Here is a 21,172-nt window from a genome sequence, read left to right as displayed (position 1 = left end):
AGAAAATTCCTAATTAATTCTCAGCTTTCCCGCAAAATTAATAAAATACTTCCAAAAATTAAATAAAACAGCAAAGAAAAGAATCAAAACTGTGAGGAGAGAGACCGTTGTAGCTGGAGGCAACAGAGGCAGCTGCTGGGAGGCGATACTAAATCTGCCTCTGTTGACGGCTCCCTGCCTCTTTGTGACCCTACAAAATCACTGTGACAAAACAACTTCAAATATCCTGAACTTGTGTGCACACTTAATGTCTGAAGCGTAGACGGAGAGATGAGCAATTTCTCATCCTTTTCTTCTATTGCACCCCTAACAATCAGCAAAGTGCTACGAGGTGGGAGCAAGAGGAGGATGACAGCACAATAAAAACAATACGAGACCAGTGTGCAGGTTAATGCTGCAGGGTTTTTTCAACATCCATTAAAGTGAAGACTTAGATTCAACAAAGCAGTTACAAGGTAAAACTGTAATTGAGCTCCTGTTGTTACCAGGATATAATGGAACATGTAGCTACTTTATTCTAAGAAATGTTATTCAAGGAAATAAAATAATGCGCAGGAGAGAATTTTCGCCATGTTTGAAACTTTTCAGTTCTGGGATTAATCTCATGACTCGTGACAATAAAAACTTTGCCATCAAGGAGTCCTTATTCTAAAAATGTTTTTCTTCCTAATTCATTGTCTAAAACTGAGGATTTAAATGCATCTCAATGTGGCAACAATTCAATAAAAATGCTTATCCACATTAAATCTCCCTCCCTCTACTGATTAGACATGCCTTTACATTTCTAGACGGGGTTAAAAAAAATCTTTAAAAACCCTTTCAAAAAAGTGAATGAAAAGAAAGCTATTAATACATTACATTTAAAAACTGGTGGTGAACTTACATTTAATTGTTCTTAGATGTTTAGGAGACACTGCTCAGTGTGGAGGTTTCATGGTTGATGAGTCTCTCTGTGTGGTTTAAATAGCCTGCAGAGGGCGCTGGTAAAAATAGAATAACATCCTGATGAAAGTTTGATATTCAAAGTATTGGTGAATGATAAGTTGTATGTACAGTTTTGATTATTGGGGTTTTTTGCCTAACAGACACCTAAAGATCAGTATACAGGGCTTCTTAAGTGCAAAAATAATGACATTAAAGAGTAAAAAGTAATGATAGACTTGATTTCACTATTCATTTTTCAAATTAAAATGAATTAATAGCTGTGAATAATTATATATAATTAAGTACTTAGAATGTAACTCAAAGAACCCTATACGCTTTCCAATAGAGGTGCAGCCCACATTCTGGTAATTGGAGAACGTCGTCCATATGGTGAAATAATCAAATGAGAAACACTCAAAAGGCTAATTTTCATCTGTAGGTCAAACTCTTATGTAAATATACAGCACTTATAATGTACATATATTATCAGAATTGACTGTCTTTTAATAGTTGATTCATGTAGGAATAGGCCACATTATGAAAATGTGTTTGTTATTTTTGTCAGTGCATCTACATGCACCACTGTGTTATGACAGCTCTTGTCCTTCACTAACAACATCTTCAAACTCAATTTACCTTATAACACTACCTCTAAATCACTGATGTTTCAGCCTGTGCAGGTTATCTATGAACATTTACAGTGTACTCCAGACTTTGAAAATGAACCCTATCACTCTTGGCACCAAAACTTCTCAGAACAACACTTTCTTGCTCATGTGTGGCTCCTGTGACTTCTGTTTACTTGTAAAAACTTATTTTGTATGGAAGAGATGGAATAATGGCCAGTTTCCTAAATAACTTCATCTGATTTTAAACCAGCTCCGTCATCTCTTTTACTTCTTCTGTCTGCTATGTTTCCTCCCAACATCCCAACAAATACTCCAAACTTTCCCATCTCAACTTCGTGACTTATCACAGGGGAAACATGATGGACATGTAAGTTTGCCATGTCATCAGCAATGACTGTAGTTTTTAAATCATTTGATACTTTACATGATGTACTGATTCTCATTTAAGACATTAAGACTGAAGTTTCATTATTGAATTGTATGAAGACGTCCTTAGTACTACCAATCATCCGATCACATTCACTTTAGTTTCATTGAGGTTCAAATGGCAGATTGAGATGAATAGATTGCAGGACCTCTTTTTCTCCGAGGTCAGATGGACTTCATCATATTTGATAGAACTGCATGTGTTGATATGCTGTCCCCCGGGTGTTTGTAAATGATGGTGGACAGAACATTGGAAACATATTGCAATAGTACGAAGTTGATTCAGGTGTACCCAATAAACTGTAAGTCAGTGTAGTGATACATTTCATTACATGCTGGAGTGTTTCTGGCTGGTGTCACTGACCTATTTAGATGAAAGTAGATAGCAGTATGACTTCAGACACATAATATTCTTTCATTTCAAACACGCAGACACAAGAAGACTGCAAATCTGTCCAAAATATGAAATGTTAGTTTATTGTAATTACATTTCAAGATCTGCAGAATATATCAATTAGGAAACGTAATTAATTAGTTTAATGATAAATCCAATAATATCATTCAGTAATCAATATCATTCCAACAGGACTTATTTGTCTGTAATTTCTGATCTGTGAACATCTACACATTTTTTTAAGTATTTATTTGCGTAATCATGATGGATGTACATAACTGAATCTAAAACAATAACTGCAGAGGGTTGCTTATAATTACTGCTACAACTATTGACATCACTGTGTGAACATACATAAAGCAGAGAGTAAAATGCGTTAATATTTGTCTAAGTGATACTTCTGTCTGTATTTAGGCGTGTATGAGTCTTTTTAGATTGTGTAAAATGTCATGAAGTGCTGTGAGTGCCAGGGGATCGTTGTTTGACATGATGACTGAGCTGATGATTCATTTTTGCGAGGCCTGACTCCTGTTTGGAGCTTCTTATGTAACACTCTGTTGAATAATACTTTTTAAATAGAGACACTCCTGCTTTGCACAAGGCCCCCGGTGGGTAATGATGTCTGAGTGTGGGGTACCTTGGGATGTTTCTCTGCAAAACAGGAGAAAAAAACAATGGGAATGAGGGACGCAAAATACATTAGATTGGATACATGTTTCTTGCAAAGATTTAGGCCCTTCGACTTGGTGAACAGGTGAACAGCAGTGAGTAAATACGCCATGAGAAAACAGGAAGTTCTGCACAGGGTTGAATGAATGTTGGAATTTGCTTCAGGTAATTCTTCTTTTGCTTATATACCAGTGTTGGAAGAAAGTACTAGTCTAAAAATACTCCACAAATGTTACTTAAGTAAAAGTACAGCAGTAATCTAAGCAAAATGTACTTAAAGTAACAAAAGTAAAAGTACTACAAATGCAGAATGGCTCCATTCAGAGTGTTATTTTGTTTTTATCAACAAACAAATACACATTAAAGCATTTTAATGTTATAGTTTATCAATGTGGAGCTAATTTTAGATGCTTTGTATACTACTAGCTAGATTATTGATAATGTACTGCATCAAATCATATAAACATATGTTTCCTTAAATGTAAAAAGTAGCTATAAATGTAAAATAAATGTAGTAAAGTAAAAGGTACAATAGTTATCTCTGAAATGTAGCAGATTACAAATATGAAGAAGCCTAAAAAGGAAATACTCAAGTAAAGTACAAGTACTGTATATCAATATTGTACTTAAAGGTCCAGTTTATAAGATAGTTGACTGTTGATAGTATCAACCTAAAGCAGCAGTATTTGACGAGACACAAAAATCATCTATCTTACAAATTAGACCTTTAATTACAGTAGTAGAAATGTAGTTACTTTTCATCTCTGGTACATACCCTGTGATCGAGATCATGGTCCATTCAGATGTCCTGTGCTGAAGTCTAAAAAAGACAACCACTGATAGGACACTCAAATAAGGGCTCTGTCATTGTCTTTAACCAAGCTGTAAAACAGAGTTTTTAAATGTAATGTGCTTTACTGCTGGAACTGGCCAAAAAAGACTTGTTATACAGTTCTTGGATTGTTTCTTTACATCTTCTGCTCACAGAGAGGTAAAAACACAGTCATTTCTGTGTCCGTGCTGTCTCAGTAACGAGTGCATTTAGACCTGTGGAAAGTTCAGAGCGGCCTGAGAGAAAGGTTGAAGATATTCAGTATTAGCAGTTACTGAATTTCAGCAGAATCACATCATGATGTTGATGATGTTATTATGAAGAGTTTGGTATCTTGTAATACAATGCATTGCTTCACAGTTTGATTATTTGTTACAAGTTTCTTATGAGGGCTTATAAATGTCTTATAATCATCAATAAACATGTTTATTATGTTATTATTAACAGTTACACTTTTTTATGTTAAAAAGCAGCTTAAAGCCCTTATTACCTATAAACTAATGCTTATTACAAGTACCTTTATATTAAATGTTATAGATTATCTTATATGTCACATAAAAAAGGACATATAGTTGAAGAAACTCTCAGCTACTCTCAGGTGTCTTTTCAACACATATAAGCACTGTTCAAATGTGATTCAAACAAAGACATTTACCGTTTTGAAAACAGGAAGAAAATACAATCAGAGAGACTTCATTAACTGTAACACAACTTTAGTTATATATCATCTTAAATGCCCATTTAACTGTTTTTATGCTCATAGCCGGCTTTTGGCAGAGTTCAGTTCTTTGATAGCGTGTGTCTAAAAACTGTTCTGAAGTCTGGAGGTGCGGGTCTTAAAACGTAATGATTCTTTATTGAGAAAAGAGGGTTTAGAATTACTAAAGGCGTCCATTAGAGGTGGGGATCATTTACGCAAACTTCTCCAATGTGAAACTTTTGGGATTTTTAAAATGTGTTGCAATGGTATATCCTGGTGTAATGAGAAGAGTGATTACACCTTTCTGCCTTTCTTTGAAATGATGATTGGTACTGTAGACAAATATTACTGATCTCTTATTACTTTATTTTTTCATTTTTCTTTCTTATAACCTTGATCCTGAAAACATTAAACTCCTACTATCCTCTATTAGATAGAGAAGTTTAAACATACGGCCCTATTTTTTGTACAGATGCAGTTGAAACTATATATAAGGTCATTTAATTTAAATAATGGATTGAATATTTTTTGGAAATGTGTTCATATGATAGATGTAGTGATGGATGTAATTCGTTCGTTATTTCTGATTTTAGTGCAGGATGTTTTTAACACTTGTGGAGGCGTGTCATCTTCAACATGGGCTTCATTGATATCACCCACCTGCAGTCACTCTGTCAGGATTGGATGACACCCCTTGCCAAGTTTATAAAATATTAGCTTGACTATCTTTGTCCACCATTTTGTACCCAGATGAAGACATTCTCGAAACCGGTCTGTTTTTTATTGTCCTGTAAGCAGCCATGTTTTGAATAAAGGCTTTTTCACCTAATTCAAGCATGACTGCCTGAAGTTTGTTTTTTCCTCTCATACTTTATATGCAATTTTGGGGACATTATGAACACGAGACAGGTATTCTAATTAATATTGTGCTAATGATTTCAGGTATATTGTCAGTCAGCTCTTCACAGGAGGAAAGACTTTAGGATGGACTCACGAACACCAAATTTTGTAATCAATTGAGTATGCTTCATCGGTACTGTAGCTTGTGTTGGTGTATGTGTGTTTATTTGTAGAATGGAGTGAGTGCTCACTGTGGGCCATCTTTTAGAAAGTGGTGTTCATTATTTAATTGTAAGCGTGTAGGATTTTATTTTATGCTTTTACTTCTTTAACTTACTCTTACAATTATCTAACTCTAACAATTACAGAAAGGTTAAACTGTTTAAATCTTTGGTTTAAAAAGCAATATAGAACAAACAGCATGTATAATTATTTGATTTTATGCTTGCCTTTATGGCTTTAATCATAATTTCATATGACATTTTTATCTTTTTAAAAAAAAAATCTTTCTATCAACGTATAAAGATGTATTTGTTTTTCATTATTTAATTTATAAATAGCAGCTACTTTGCTCAGATGAGGGCTTGAAGATTGTTTCTATTCTTTCTACTTTATCGATGGTGATATGTTGTGGTTTCTTTCCTGTGACAAATGTACTTATTGTAAGTCGCTTTGTACAAAAGCGCCTGCTAAATGCCCTAAATGTAAATGTAATTGTTCTTCTCATTACATAAATACAGAAATAGTAGAAGTACTAGTATTTTATTTGTACTACCTTTACTATTAGAACTCGTTTTAGGTGAAACAGTATATCACCCTTGTGCATAAGTGGCAATAGAGACCCACTAAACAACATTAACCAAGTATTTAAATTTAATTTAAAGGACATGCCCAGTGTCTCATTTGACTAATTCATTGATGGTGTATCTCCACCTGCTTCGGCCTCTGTGCCAGTATCTGAATTTGTGTGACGGAGGGGCTGAATGGTGATGTGTGACACACTCCTGATGAAAAATAACAGCGGCCCTCAGATCTGCACAACGGCTGATGAAGAATCGCTGACTTTTATTGGTGCCGAATAAAAGGATGTGATGAAAGAGTCAAAGGCTGAGGGAGAGAAAGAGGGATTCAGAGGGAGGGGCGGAGGAGTGCAAAACAAGGCCCCATCCATCACACGACTTGAGAAGACACATTCCAGTGCCCTTAGCAAGAGGATACATTCACTCAAAGTCACAATAGAGGGGGAATCTGGGAGAAGATGGGAGGGGCACCCATCAATACACAACCTCACCCTTGGGCTCTCTCTGCGCACAAACTCAATGCCCCTTCCAGTCCAATTCAGTTCCCTCTATAAGCATGACAAATGTACATTTTGCTGCCAATGAATGCGTTCATACTCAAAACAACAAAACATATGGGAAAAAAAACAAAATCCCGGCATGGATGCTAATAGTTAAAATTCTTAATTCTCCTTCTCTTCCTTCGTCTCTCTCTCTGTCTCTCAGTCAGTCTCTCTTTCCCTTGCTCCCTCTCTCATTAATCTGAGTTGGAGAAATTTGAGCTGGGGTTGTAGGATATCTCTGTCTGGCCGAGTTAGTGGGGATTTTAGGGTGGAGGGAGCAGGTGATGGCTTTCTGGAGTGCACTCATTTACACTCCTCCCTTTCTCTCGCTGAGCAGCGTGAAGAGGTGGGAGAGATGAGGGGCCGCCTCCTCTCACTCCTGTGAGCTGCACCTGCCAGGGGTGAGAGGATCAATTGTGAACTCTGACCTTGTAACTTCTACAATGCCCAATTATTACCCATACCATGTAATATATACATCATACATTAAGGATGAACAAAAAGTTACATCTCTGGAATTAAAACATAGTTGTGCAGCTGCAGAAACAATCACAAGTGGAAAAGCAAGTAGGATGTAAAAAAAAGGAAAGATATTAAACTGACTAAAACTAAGCTGTCTCCACTGGATATGGTAAACATGCATTTAGATATGGCTAACCTGTTGCTGGATTAAGGCATTGTAAAATGTAAACTTATGTAGGTATTAAATTCAATGCTTCACTCCTCATCAGTGTCAGTCACTGGACTTGTACAACACCCAATTATTACCCATGCGTATATACAAAATACATTTATTGTTGTATGTTGTTGTTGTTTTTTTTTTTTACCTTTTTACCTACATCTAAAATTGTTAGTTAAAATGAGTAGCCATTAAAATAATTTTACCTCCAAACTGTCGTCCTACTTGGCTCTATTTTACTGTAGTTTTGTACATTAAAAACTACAAACTTGCTGTGATGTCTGTTTCAGGCTTCATGTTCCTCTGAACAGAAACTCTCAATCTTGCTGCGTGTTTAGCTGTTGGCTCTGTTAGCTCCATTAGCTGTAAGCTATTAGCTATGTAGCTGTTGGCTACCTTGGCCAAACACACTACAGGACTCTGCTGCCCACTGACTTCTGACCATGGATCGAACAATTAAAACCTGGATACAGCACTGGAGGCGGAGCACTGTTCATTCCTATGAAAGCTGTTCAGTGGCGCGTGAAGCCAAGAAAGCTTGACCTAACAGGTATAAAATTGCCCAGATCGTCCGTGTTGTGGGGCTTATGTCGGCTTCTGCAGACTGAGCCGTCTAACTTACAATTTACCGCCTGGCTAACTCAAATAGGAATAAATTGATTTTATCATGCAGCTCTTCTAGACTTTTCAAATGTTATCCACATTTTTGGGCCCCAGTGCATCATGTGACTTTGTAATTACATGGTTTGGCCACGACAAAAAATGGCTTCAAAGCTTTGTGCTGTTACTGGGGCTTGCTGCTAACAGCTAACATTGCACTAGCGCCCCTGCTGCCAGTTTTTAACACAGCTTTATCGTCCAAAGTGTAGTGTAATCAGGGAAAAAATATTCCCTGTCAACAGTGGTTTTCCTGCATCCTTTTGGATTTTAACGTGTCATATTTTTCATTGGTTTTGCACTGAGTAGCCAGCTAGTGATAGTAGGCTAACAAGCTGTGACGCAGAGGTGTGGACATCTGACTATGCAAGACTACCGCCATAATAACAGCATGAGAAGACGTGCTCCTTTGTAGTCAATGCCTGGTCTTGGTTGTCAGTTGCGAAGCAGTAGTTATAAATACACATTTTTACCTTCCATTGAAGGGCTGGCTGCTGTTAAACTCAAATTTTGTGGTCAGCTTAGTTTAGCATGAAGACTAGAGGCAAGAGGAAACAGCTAGCACAGCTCGGCCAAGTAGATCGGTATCACCCCCCTTACAACCAAAACTTGATCTTAGTATACCTTAGATTTTGTACAAAGAAAACAAATATGATACAACCTGCCAATAAGTGGGCTTTTTTTAGTCTGTAGGCTAAATTAAGCTATCCAGCTGCAGGCTTCATATTTACTGTAGAGAACTTCTCATCTCTTGGCAAAAAAAAAGAATAAGCAAATTTACGCTCTTTCTTTAAAGTTGATGCAGATTTTCTGACATTGCATAAAAACTTTGCAAGAGATTGTGTAAAAAGCCTAAACTGTCAACATCCTACACTGCTGTTGGACCAGATAAACATGAATCTAGATACTGATAATCTGTTGCCTACATTTCGCTTCATAACATGTAAACTGCTATAGTTGTTTACTTGACTGCTTCCGTGCCAAAGTGTTTTTCCCATCTTGTGTTCATTTTAAAAAGTTTCCCAAAAAGGAGGCCTCTTTATTTTTTGGTGTCATAGCACACAAATGGGCATTATTCAGTGCGCTGAGATCTATTTGGGGTTTTGTCAGGAGTAGTGTGAAAGTTGGTGTCAGTGGACCCCTGGCCTAGACCAGCTGAAAGCCAGTGTGTTAGTTTCTATGGTAATGGAGAAATAGTAACTACCTCCCAGCAGCGTCCCGCCGCGTGTCGCCTCCTGAATAGAGCGCATCTGCAGAAAACTGAAGGACCCTGTGAGATGGGCAGTGACCCGTCATCACACCGACTCTCACATATATGGACATATATAGACATTGAATTAGCCTAAACCTCTTTTTCACACTGCTTACGTCATAACTCTTGAGAGAAAGTTGAGGCTGAGCCATATATTCCCTGTTTAGTCAAAAGCTGTGTGTGAGACGGAGTAAAAAGCCGTAACAGAGGTCATTAGGATGGGGGGGAGGGGGTTAGAGTAAAATGTAACAACCACACAAAAATCAAACAAAAGCTGACTCCAAATCACAATGCCTGCAATAGAAATTTGAGAAGAAAAGGGGATATTGGGTTATGAAAATCATACAGGGGGTCTGGTCTTACTTATGCAAATGACCCTCAATTTCTCATTCATTGGCCTGAAAGTGTTGCTCTCACCCAGGGAAACAAATCCATCCTTTAAAAAGCGGATACAGTCTAATATTTGAAAAATGTAGCCCAGCTCAAAATCTTTAGAACCACAGATATTCTTTTCTCAGTAAAAAATGTGTCCATTGTGTGGCTGAAAAGTGGACAGAAAGACACAACACTGGTTGAGTTTCAAATGTCAAAAAGTGAAGAAGTTTGTGTTGACACTCAAACATTTAGATCCCTAAGAAAATGAAAACAATCCCGAAACAATAGTGACTCCTGAAAGGAGGCTAATGTGAGATGAATGGAGAGGAAATGGGCCAAACCGCAGGAGGTCATTAATGAGAAAACCATAAACTTTAAGGAACCTCGGTGCTTTTAGAGTCCACTTCCTGTAAGAGTTTATCCTGAAGCTCATCCGCATACTGTTGTTTAGAGAAACACACTGTGGATGAGGTAATAATGAACTGCTGAGCTGAAAATGATGAAGTAATGGTTACATGAGTTGTTTTTGGAGTGTTTACCCCCCCTCCCTCCTGCTCTAACTCTCTGACCTCCCTCCTCCCTAACCCTTACCCCCCTCGGTGGTTTCCCATGGGCCTCCAATTGATTCAATTAAGCGAACACACAAAAACCATATGCTTAAAGATGTTTTTTCTCAACCAAGCACAAAACAGCTTGGCAGCTGCATCAGGGAAACATACATGATGCAGATACCTTTGCAAAAGTTCAAGATAAAACTTTAATCGTAAGAATCTCAGCTACTTTAGTTTGATTTCTCTGTACCCTTGGCTTTTCTTTTTTTAAATTAGCCTTTGAAGAAAACCTACTGGAAACATCAGAGCATCAAAAATGAAAGCTGAGAGAGAAAAAGTGACAATGAACGAATGGGAAAGTGAATGATGGGAGGGAAAGTGGGGAGGATCAGAAAAGCAAAGTGGTGAAAAGGAGGGAGGAGTAGCGAGTCACCATCAGAAGTTGTTCTGCGCCGTAATTCTGCTTTGTTTTCTCTACAATAAAGTCTCCTGCTTGTCGGCCTACAGCACAACATTCGGCGAAGAGAAATGAGGCAAACAGAACATCGCAAAAAGACGCTTTGCATTCTTTCACTTTTGTACGTGTGGGACTGTTCATGAAAGAGCAACAGAGCCAAAATGGGGAACAAAGGGGGCAGTGTGGATGAAGGCACTATCACTGACATCCCCAGCACTTTGAACAACTTGTCAGCGCAGACACTGAAGCAACTGCATTCTGTCACATTTGTGTACAAACCCCTTGAAAGGGCCGGCTGACCTGCCCATATCCCTTTATTGGGGTTCAAATGGCAAGAGGCATTCATTGTGTCTGGGAGAGTTCATTAAATTCATTGGTTTGACCTGTTATTTCTAGGCCAAAAGTCTGCTGATTTGGAAAAATGTGAGTCAGCCATACGTAATAGCCTACTGACCTCGGCAGGGTAACAAACCCTTTTGAAGAGCATTTCAAGGCCTTTATATGAATAGGGTCAAAGGGGAAGTTTGAGACATATCTATAGCAGAACCAATGGATTTACATCAAAAGGGAATTTGAAATCATCCAAAGATATTTAGACCTCTAATGGCTCTGTGAAGGTTTAGTTTTGAGCAAAACTTCTAATTATTTTTCATTCATGAGGAAAGTGTGAGGATTGATGAAACTTGCACGTCAAAAGACACAGTTGGAAAACCCATGAGTTAGCAAATGCTTTGTGTTTCAGCATGCAGTACATCAGGTGGTAAATTTGTCTTACTCTGTTGATAAAGTTCGTGGAAGACATACTTGACCATTTTCGTTCCCATAACATCCTCACATTTAGATGTAAATGGGCTCATTAGAAAGGCTGGACTGTCAGGTTTGCATCTATTTCCCATTTATTCTTGTCAAGAGCAGGCCAGGCAAGCAGCACGGACTCTTCTGCTCAAGTATGAGAGTGAAACTATTTTAAACTGCTCCCTGTTTGCCTCAAACAGATCAACTTCTAGTTAATCACAGTTAATCCAGTTATCACTTCCATTTATTCCGTGATTATATAAATGAATCACACATGCTGATGCTGATATTATCAGTGATTTCTGGAGCCAGACTAATTAAAATGTACAAGCAGAAATGCAAGGCTGTAGCCATGGAGTCAATACTGGGGGAGACAAGGGATAGGACAATAAAAGATATTATCGCAGATTACGATAAAAACACTCAGGATAAATTGATTGTGGGGATTCCATTATCGGGATATTCGTGAATCGGGATAATCGTGACTATCCTCCCGTGAATGATTTGTAAAAGCAGTTTAGCTCGCTAACGTACAGTCCTATATTGGTTTTCCAGATTATCTTGAAATGCCATAGTCAGTCATTACAAAATCCTAAACCTGTCACCATGGCTGATGACTTGGCTTTTCCATGGCATCGCCCACAAAAATGTTAAATCAGATGCGTGGAAATATATTCAACATTAGCACAATATTCTCTCTCAACAAAATGTAAGGTCAAATGATTGAAGTATGTTTTATTGCCTTTTTTAGAGTTTTAAGCATAATTTGGTGATTATCAGGATAATATCGTGAATTGCAATTATTGTGCACAGGGTAATCGTGACATGAAATGTTCATATCGTCCCATGGGTGGGCCAAATCTGCTGATGCTGCTGCTATGATTATGATTTCTACATTTGCTAAAGATTATTTTGGCAAAGCAATTTTTTTTAGAATTGCTATTCTTTATATCAGTATATTGAGGAGGTGTGGGGGCATTTTGAGCATATTTGTATTTATTGTAATTATGGCCCTGCGCAAATGAGATAAATTGGAGGTAAATAAGTGTAAAGTTAAAGGGGCACTATGTAACTGTAAGACCTTAAGACGGGCAACTGGCTCTTTTTGATCTCTCCCCACCAAAAGTCAAAATACACGCCTGTTTTTCTCGAACATATGACTTTCAAGTACATCTAGAAATTCATGTACAGGAGGTTGTAAACCCCCCACATTACCAGATAACCTGGGCCAAACAATGATAACAGCTGAGATCCCAGACCAGATTTCTCCTCCCATTGGCAAGATTTGGGATTACATTGGCCTTGAACTCCTGTAGTCTGAACCCGGCCTTAGCTCTTGCAAACGGCTATTCCTTGGGTCAAGAGCTTTGCGTTTGTTTGTTTATAGGCCCATAAAAAAGTTGCATAGTGCACCTTTAATGCCAGCTTGTCTTTCTGTAGAGAAAAGTACCAATGGATGACAGTCATATACAAGTACATTTTCGTTGCATGAAATACATTTACTATTTAAAACATGCTAATATAAAATTATTGTTGGCATAAAGATCACACATTTCTGTCTTAGTCTTATATGGCTTTTTTTTTAATCACTTTAATTTATCTCTTTTGTTGTGCCCATATGTGTTTGAAGGCTGTGGACAGAGTTTGGCTTGTTTTTCATTTTGGCCCAGTTACACCAGCAGCTCCATGCTCTTGTGAGATGTCCTTAACAGAAAGCCAACAAACAGTGGTCAACGCTACAAGGGATGGTGCCCTGGGGAAGAGACAAAAAGAGGAATCTTAGTCGTGTAGATGAAGCACAAGCAGTATGTAGCTTTTGAAAAGTGCTCTATAAATAATAATATAAATTATTTATACTACTGCCTATATTTTTAGTATGAAAGTGCCAGCCCAGTAGTAAAAATTAATCTGTTGAACAAGAAATGCTGAAGAATTTTCTGCTTGGTTTAGCAGACTACCAGCAGAATTTTGCGGACATGTAATATCACAATTTAAACCTGTTTGTTGAGCAGTTCAAACTTGGTTTAGAGGTTTAGCGAGGAGACTTGGAGTGAGAGCAAAGATCCGACAACTCTAAAGATCAGGTAAAATAAGCCACTGAACTGCATGAAACATCAGATCTGATAACTGCACAGTAGCTAAAAAATTCTATTACTTTGCTATGTTTGCTTCTGACAACATATAACAATAGTAACATTGCATTAAAGTAACAACCAGCACCAAACAAGCTGGGCACTATTTTCAAAACTACAACCAATCATCCCTCTGAAAGTACTCATTTTAACATTACCTCCATCAACATTGTAGCTCTCTGTCTTTCTCTGATTATTAGTTATTTATTAACTGTATTCAGCCGTAGTGTTCAAACCTCAGTGCTGAGACTGTCAGTGTAGTCGGCTGTGTAGAGGCAGCCATAGCTGTGAGGACGCACCTAGCAACAGCACTTGACCTGGACTCAACCACATCAGAGAGGCTCTACACGGCAGACTGAGGCTGAAATACAGCAACCAGATTTACCTTCAGGGGACAAAAATGATGAGAAAGACAAAGTGAAATGCTGATCGAAAAAGGAAAAACCTGTAAATAGACCAAACTTTTAAAGTCTTTTTGTCACATCAGTGCTCTGATTTTTATTTATTGTCGGTCATTTCTCCTGACCAGCAGACTTCTAAATGTAAACCTTTTGTTTGTGCTTTCCAACTAATGTATTCCATGCTGCTTGAGATTAGTTTTTTGTCCATTTGCAGAAAAATATGAAAAAGTGGCATTTAATGTAAAATAGTTTTCATAATGATTTTCATGTGAGACACTAAATTTGGCTGCAGATGTGACTTTTCCTAATCAAACCTACGATCCTGCCGCACTGTGAGACTTTGACTTCAATCTCCACGATGGAGGTTGCTAGGAGATTTTTAGGATCCAACTCAATGAACCACAGCTCAGACTTGTGTCAGCATGACGTATGAGCCGTCATTTGTCATATTCACACAGGGATGTTTCAGTGTGCAGCGTGGCCTCTTGCTTTTCAGTGGAAGTGTCTCTAAGGGGGAAGCCCTGGGTGTTTGTCATATGTAATTAAATGAATATATAAACACAAAAAACAGTAGCAACAAAGAGCAATTCATTGGTTTAGTGTTTACAATTGAATGTTATGCCTGTATCATGTATTTTTGAATATTGACTGGTGATATCAAACTGTTCCAGATGATAGTGATTAGAGGGTGTGCTATTGGGTGGCTCTGCGTTGTAATAGTAATTAAGTTTCTGTCTGAAGCAGGTCTTCACAGTTCAAATCCTCAAAAAGCATAAACTGTAAATGACCACAGACAAAAACATGATGAAGGAAAGGACAGAGAGTTATATTGAATCAAAAATTATCCATTATCTCATTATTATATTATCTTTATTAACACTTTCTTGGCCCCCATATCTTTACTTTGAAGTTGGCTGACACTTAAGGAGGAAGCAGTACCTTAGTTGTGCTGTCTGAAATAGAGCTGCAACAAGTAGTCAGTTAATTGATTTGTCGATTGAAAGAAAATTATTTGTCAACTGTTCTTAAAATCTATTAGTTGTTTCAGTCAGTATTTGCTGGTTCCATCTTCTTAAATGTGAGGATTTGCTGCTTTTCTTTGTCATTTATGACAGTAAATGAAGAGTCTCTGGGTTTTAGTTGTTGGCTGGACAAAAGAAGCAATTTGAAGGCGTCACTTTTGTCTCTGGGAAACTGTGATGAGCCTTTTTCAAAAAATGTTGTCATCTTATAGACTTGACAATTATTATTAAAATAATATGCAAATTAATCAATTATGAAAATAATCACTAGTTGCAGCCATAGTTTGACATTTTTCCGAAGAAAACACTAATTCAGATTGTGATAAAGCATTTTGTGACCCCTATTAACCATAATGACTTTGTCCACTACAGACTTGACCACCTCCTACTCACTTATTTTCATCAGCTAATGTATCGTTATAGTTTCTTTTTTTTATTTGGTCACAGCTTCATCATCACAATTCCTGGACTGGACTGAAATAAACACACTGAGGCACAAAAAAATCTAAAAATAGCATCTCAAAACAGTCTTTTGCACGTGTGACCTTCTCTTCAGAGGGATCTGAAGCTACTGTTGCCTGCATTATGATTTACAGGTAGCACAGGATGTTTGTAGCTAGTCCTGCTAGTCCTGAAAAAAAATATCTGTGTTTTTGTAGTTTTGAAAGAGAGTTGCTCCTTTCACCACTTTAACACCTTTATTTGTTCACCAGCCACAAACTTACATATCCAAGATAAAATCTTTCTGTTCTTCCACCCTTTTAAATGCAATTATAATCCAGCAGTTAATTGTCACAAAAGTGAAATAAATGTACAATTTGTATGCCTCCCCGTTACAAAATACGTAACTGTTGAGGCAGTGAAATTGTGGTCTTAAAAGCGTTCATACGACTAGAATCGTGAGACTTCCAACAATGTGTAGTTTATCAAGATAAAGTGAGGAATCAACCAGATGTCATGGCAACACACGCACCTCCAGTCTTATATCTGGGCTGGTGCATGTAATGTGTAACAGTTTGGCATTTTTCAAGCACAATGCATTAAATAATATTTATAATAATTTCTCGTCTGTTGAAAAGTGCCTGTTTAGTTCTGATTTGCTGGATGCCATACATCTCTGGTAACTTTAAGAAAAGTAAAAATGATCTGTTTTTGATCTGTTTAATTGTGAGGCCATGCTGAGTTAAGCAGCACTTTTACATAATTATCATCTTGAGAGGGTCACTTAAAGATCTCCTCATCCCGAAAATAATCACTGGAACTGCCTCCATTTTCTAGATATTATCAGTCACCATTTAGCATGATATGAATTCTTTAATTCTTTAAATTTTAAACTGTAACAAAAAAACACTTAAGATTCCTGTGGTCCACTCCGGTTCACCTGTAGAGCCTTATATCTGTCACATCATGGTACCTCAACTGACTGCATCTCTTTGTCAGCCTCCCTCTCTCTTAAGGATTCATTAGTCCCTATAGACTCCAGCAGCCTAAACATATTGCACCATTCAGCTGGTACTTATGTGTCATCTGTTATCTATTGGACTGGTGTTTTCTGCTGAGCATATGAATGATAATCAGGCTTTTGTGTGTCCATAGAGGTGCAGCAGGATCTGCAGTCTGTGATGTTGCCTCAGGGGGAGATTAGGAGGGGCAGCCGGCCCTCTGTGTCACGTCGACAGTCACAGCGCCCATCCACGGCTGGGCCAAACCCCACTGGGACCTTAAATCCTGTTACACTGTCAGCTAAAACCATCATTTGTATTAGAGATGTGTGGGTGTTTAAGTGTGTGTACATATTAAGTGAGGGGGGATAGTGTCTTAAACTATGAATTATTCATACCAAAAAGAAAAGGAGATATTGACTACATCTCCATAAACAGACTGCTCTCTTTATGTCATCAGGCACGAGATCTTTGGGTATAATTGCATAAAAGCCCCTGAAAATGTGCTTCTCCAACGGCACAGCAGGCACTGGTCAGTGTTATCATCGGGGATGAACTTGAGTGATGGCAATTGTTCCAACTTAATATCTTATAAATAATTTACTATTTCAGGGGCATTGCTCTCCCTCCGTATCAAACATGAACGTTAAGCAGCTTTACCAACCCCACAGCTGTATGCTAGTTACCGAACACATGAAGCTGAATTAGTCCGTCTCCAAAACACAGACATGGATGTGATGATACATGAACCTCATCATAAGTGGCTATAAATGTATATTTTTTTTCTCTGGCTTGGGACTATAGTGCACAGAATGTAATAGAGTTGTTGTAATGTGAGTGGGCTATTTCCCTCCATTATTTATCTCAGTAACAAGTGATTATGGAGAATGAGATTCTTTGCACTTCTGGCCCGCGCCTCCAGAGGGAGGTCAAAACTATTTGTCAGTCTCCAGTTGGGATTGCAAATTAGGATGAGCCTCCCTGCGTGACGACCCATGAAACCTCTATTCCTATCCACAGGGTGACTGCTGTACATAATTTGAAAATTAGGGCCTTTGATAACATCTATATGTGAAGCAATACATCAAGCTGCCACCGCCATGCAGCCTCTCTGCGCCTGTGAGAAGCTGCATTTGAGACACACAATTCCTTTTAAATCTCGCACTACACGTTTTTGCCTATTTCACTCCGAGCTCCGCGAGAATAATAGCGCTTTTTAACTTCTGATGAAAACACGTCATTAACTTATTAGCTGATTAAGAGCCGGAATAAAAGCGATAGATTTGTATTTACAGGTTTCAGGGAGTGCAGCAAAGAATGACAAACCGGTTAATGGCTATTTGCTGGCAGTAAATGAAAGGATATGAATGAAAATGGCTCTCGCAGATATAGCAGTCATTTTGGACAGATATTTTGTCTCGTTAAAGGGTTTAACTGCTCCTAATTTGTACCTACTTTAATGGCGCGGCCCTAATTACAGGTCTAGCCTTTTATGGAAGATTAGCGGTGTGAAGCTGAGCACATTAGGCCTCTTTTATGAGCAGAAAACAGATAGCATCACACCGCTATCCGGAGGGGCGACTCGATAAAGACGGTGATAAACTCGAATAGACGACAAAAAGAGCACGGTAAGTTTTGAATGAAAAAGCCTGGCTCCTTACCACACGGAAAGGGAGAGTTATAATGCAAAAACAGGCTAAACTCCGGGAATTAGCTAAAATAACTTTGTTAGCTACGTGCCGTCGCGAGCCTAGCTAGGTACGTGCGTGATGTCATATTTATCCTGAATTTTAAGATATCAGGCTGGTTCCTGTGAAGTGAAAAAGAAAAAGTGGGAAGAAGAGAAACAACGTTGCACTATTTACCCACATATTACGGCTCCGGTCCCTTTGAAGGTCTTGTTCAGAGAGCCTTAAAGTGAAAGAAAATGTTTTCCTATTACTTAATTCAATCAGAGCGCGAGGCGGGGGCTTCACGCGCCGCGCACTGGGCTCCTCTATGACAGAGTCGCCTTTGTTGCGTCTATCCGCCGCTGTCACACACTTTAATTCGACTCTCTTTCTCTCTCATTGAAAACCCTCCACAATGACATTCAATAAGGGCCGCAGAGTGAAAACCTGGTTATTTTTACATATTCTTTCCCCCCGACTCGGCAGGGGCCCGAGCAAAGGAATTAATCACTGCTCTTTAACAGCACTGCCTTCAGGCGATGACTTGTCCCTTTTTTTTTGTGCCCAGAAATGACACATTAACCTTAAAATGGGTATGCATAAACTTTACATTCAGCTGTTGGGGTTTTCTGTAAAGTTAGCCACACAAGTGCAGCAGACCTGTCAGATGCAAGACAAAAATAACAATATAAGAATGAGCGTTTATTTGTGAAAACAAGAAATGAAGTACATGCACACATGCAGCTGCAGATGCAAGCATAATGAAGCTTTAATATGAGAGAGAAACGACGAGAAATTGCTCTTTAATTTACCTGCTGTTAATAATAACAATGATTAATGTACATTAACAGAATGTTTTCCTTCTCGTCTTCACACAATTACGACTATAACTCTCTCTCTCTCTCTTTCTCCCTCTCTCACACACACATCTAATAGGCTGCTTAATGTCTAAGACAAAACTTGAATACGCACACTGGCTTTCCGAAAGTGACAGAAACGTTTTCTCTCGCAAATTTAAGCCGTGCTCTATGATAAAATGAGAGTGATGATAAAAGGGAGAATGGGCAGTGCCGCCTCTTGCGGCGTGGGTGGGGCTGACAAGAATAGACTACATTATGCAGTTCATTTAGTTAACAAGTGAAATAATGGGGAAGCGTGCAGTGGGAATGCCGAGAGAAAGGCACAAAACCCTATTGAGAGCTCTTGGCCGCTTACAGCGTAACCGTCACATGGCCGAACCGAGTCCGCGGCGGCTATTTAAGGAGCGTCGGTGCGCCTTCAGCACCACTTCGCTGTCCACCGTCCCGACGAGAGCAGGCTGACACCACGCAGCGCCGGCTTCAACTTCTACCACACTGACTGAGCAACAAGTTTGCAAACATGCCGAGGTCTTTTCTCGTGGATTCCTTGATTTTAAGGGAGGCTAACGACAAGGTGAACGAGAACAACCCACCTTTATTCCCGTACGCCGTGCACTCGCCGCACCACCCGCACGGGATGCCGGGCTCCTGCCACTCCAGGAAAGCCGGGCTGCTGTGCTTCTGTCCGCTGTGCATGACCGCGTCGCAGCTCCATCCTTCACCGCCAACCCTTCCGCTTCTCAAGGCGTCTTTTTCTCCCTTCGGCTCACAGTACTGTCACTCAGCCCTGTCGAGGCAACACTCTTCATCCAACAGCCTGAGCCACGCACCGGGGATATACCAAGCTGCGTACTCAGTGCCGGACCCGCGACAGTTCCACTGCATCTCCATCGGTGAGTAGCGCCTCATTTCACCTGTCATTGTGCGGACAAAGATATATCTCACGTGTTTCCATGAAATAACCCACAATCTCTCTTCATTTTATTTCATTTCTTTACAGAAAACAGCAACGGCAAACTTCAGAGCAGCAAGCGCATGCGCACAGCCTTCACCAGCACGCAACTTTTGGAGCTGGAGCGGGAGTTCACCTCCAACATGTACCTCTCCAGACTGAGGCGCATCGAGATCGCCACATACCTGAACTTGTCCGAGAAACAGGTGAAAATCTGGTTCCAGAACCGCAGAGTGAAGCACAAAAAGGAGGGCAAGAGCAGCGGCCAAAGGACTGGATCACATAACTGCAAATGCTCGTCCCTGTCGACCGCGAGATGCTCGGAGGAAGAGGAGGATGACATTCCCATATCTCCCTCCTCGTCCGAGAAGGAGGACGTGGACCTGTCCGTCTCCCCCTGAACACTCTCCCCTCCTGCGTCCCCTCTGAAAGATTTTGGTCCTCACTGATTTTGCAGCCAAAAAAAGACTGATCCACTTGTGTTCAGTCGTGTGTACATAGAAAGAGAATATTTAATCAGGGAATTGCCCTGAATTATTGTATAGCTGTATACATGTTGTACGTTTTGTATGTAGTTTTTTTCTGAAAACGGTCCATTTGTTGTTGCCAATACGATGAGTATGATAGGCATATTTGTAAAGACAAACCCAAATGACAAAAAAACAAACAAAAAAACAATAGCAACATTGTTTATTAGTATTTTGGGGGAAGACAGTATTTTGTATAAATGGTGACTACTGCTTGGATTCATTCTATGTGGATGGAACTGTGACTTCAAATATGGAAAGCTGGAGAGAAATTCCCTCAATGTCACATTGAAATGAAATCACTCTGAAATTATATCTTCAGTGTAATTGAAAAATATTTATTTATTTAAAAATGTTGATACTTAAATAAAAATATTTCTGAGCGGCAGAAAACGTTGTCGTGTGAGTTACATGTTTTGGTCTTTGCGCACCACCCAGTGCGCACTGTGGCGCGCGTAAACTCGGGTTGATATTAGTTTTGTAAGTTTGGATATCAAATTGCATTTAAAAATGCTGTGAGAGGACACTTAGATCATGTCAAATAATGTGTGATAGTCGTTGGTCAAAATGGTTAAAAGAATTATATTTCCACACATTTAAAATGTCCCTGGCTGCGCTGTATGTGGCAACATGTCCAGTGCGCT

The 21,172-nt window shown here is 39.1% G+C and overlaps 2 protein-coding genes and 1 long non-coding RNA gene across 6 annotated transcripts in view; 2 read left to right on the top strand and 1 right to left on the bottom strand.

Annotated features, from left to right (window-relative positions):
• LOC311268815 (cationic amino acid transporter 2) overlaps positions 1-21,172 on the top strand; it is a 100,061-nt gene that overhangs the window by 26,488 nt on the left and 52,401 nt on the right. The gene's annotated exons all lie outside the window — the stretch shown is intronic.
• Positions 13,139-19,338, bottom strand: LOC311268816. The gene is made up of 3 exons (XR_014624020.1): positions 18,385-19,338; positions 13,891-14,039; positions 13,139-13,275 (listed from the first exon to the last, which is right to left on the bottom strand). It is a non-coding gene; the product is annotated as an uncharacterized lncRNA (long non-coding RNA).
• gsx1 (GS homeobox 1) lies at positions 19,461-20,909 on the top strand. Its single transcript, XM_084372692.1, has 2 exons — positions 19,461-19,942; positions 20,050-20,909. The coding sequence occupies exons 1-2, from the start codon at positions 19,570-19,572 to the stop codon at positions 20,400-20,402; spliced, it is 726 nt and encodes a 241-aa protein (XP_084228818.1). The 5' UTR covers positions 19,461-19,569; the 3' UTR covers positions 20,403-20,909.

The sequence above is a fragment of the Pagrus pagrus genome (genome assembly GCF_965226575.1).
Source record: "Pagrus pagrus genome assembly, chromosome: 14".
Taxonomy (NCBI): domain Eukaryota; kingdom Metazoa; phylum Chordata; class Actinopteri; order Spariformes; family Sparidae; genus Pagrus; species Pagrus pagrus.
Note: the sequence above shows the minus strand (reverse complement) of the source record. Positions and strands in the feature narration are given on the sequence as shown.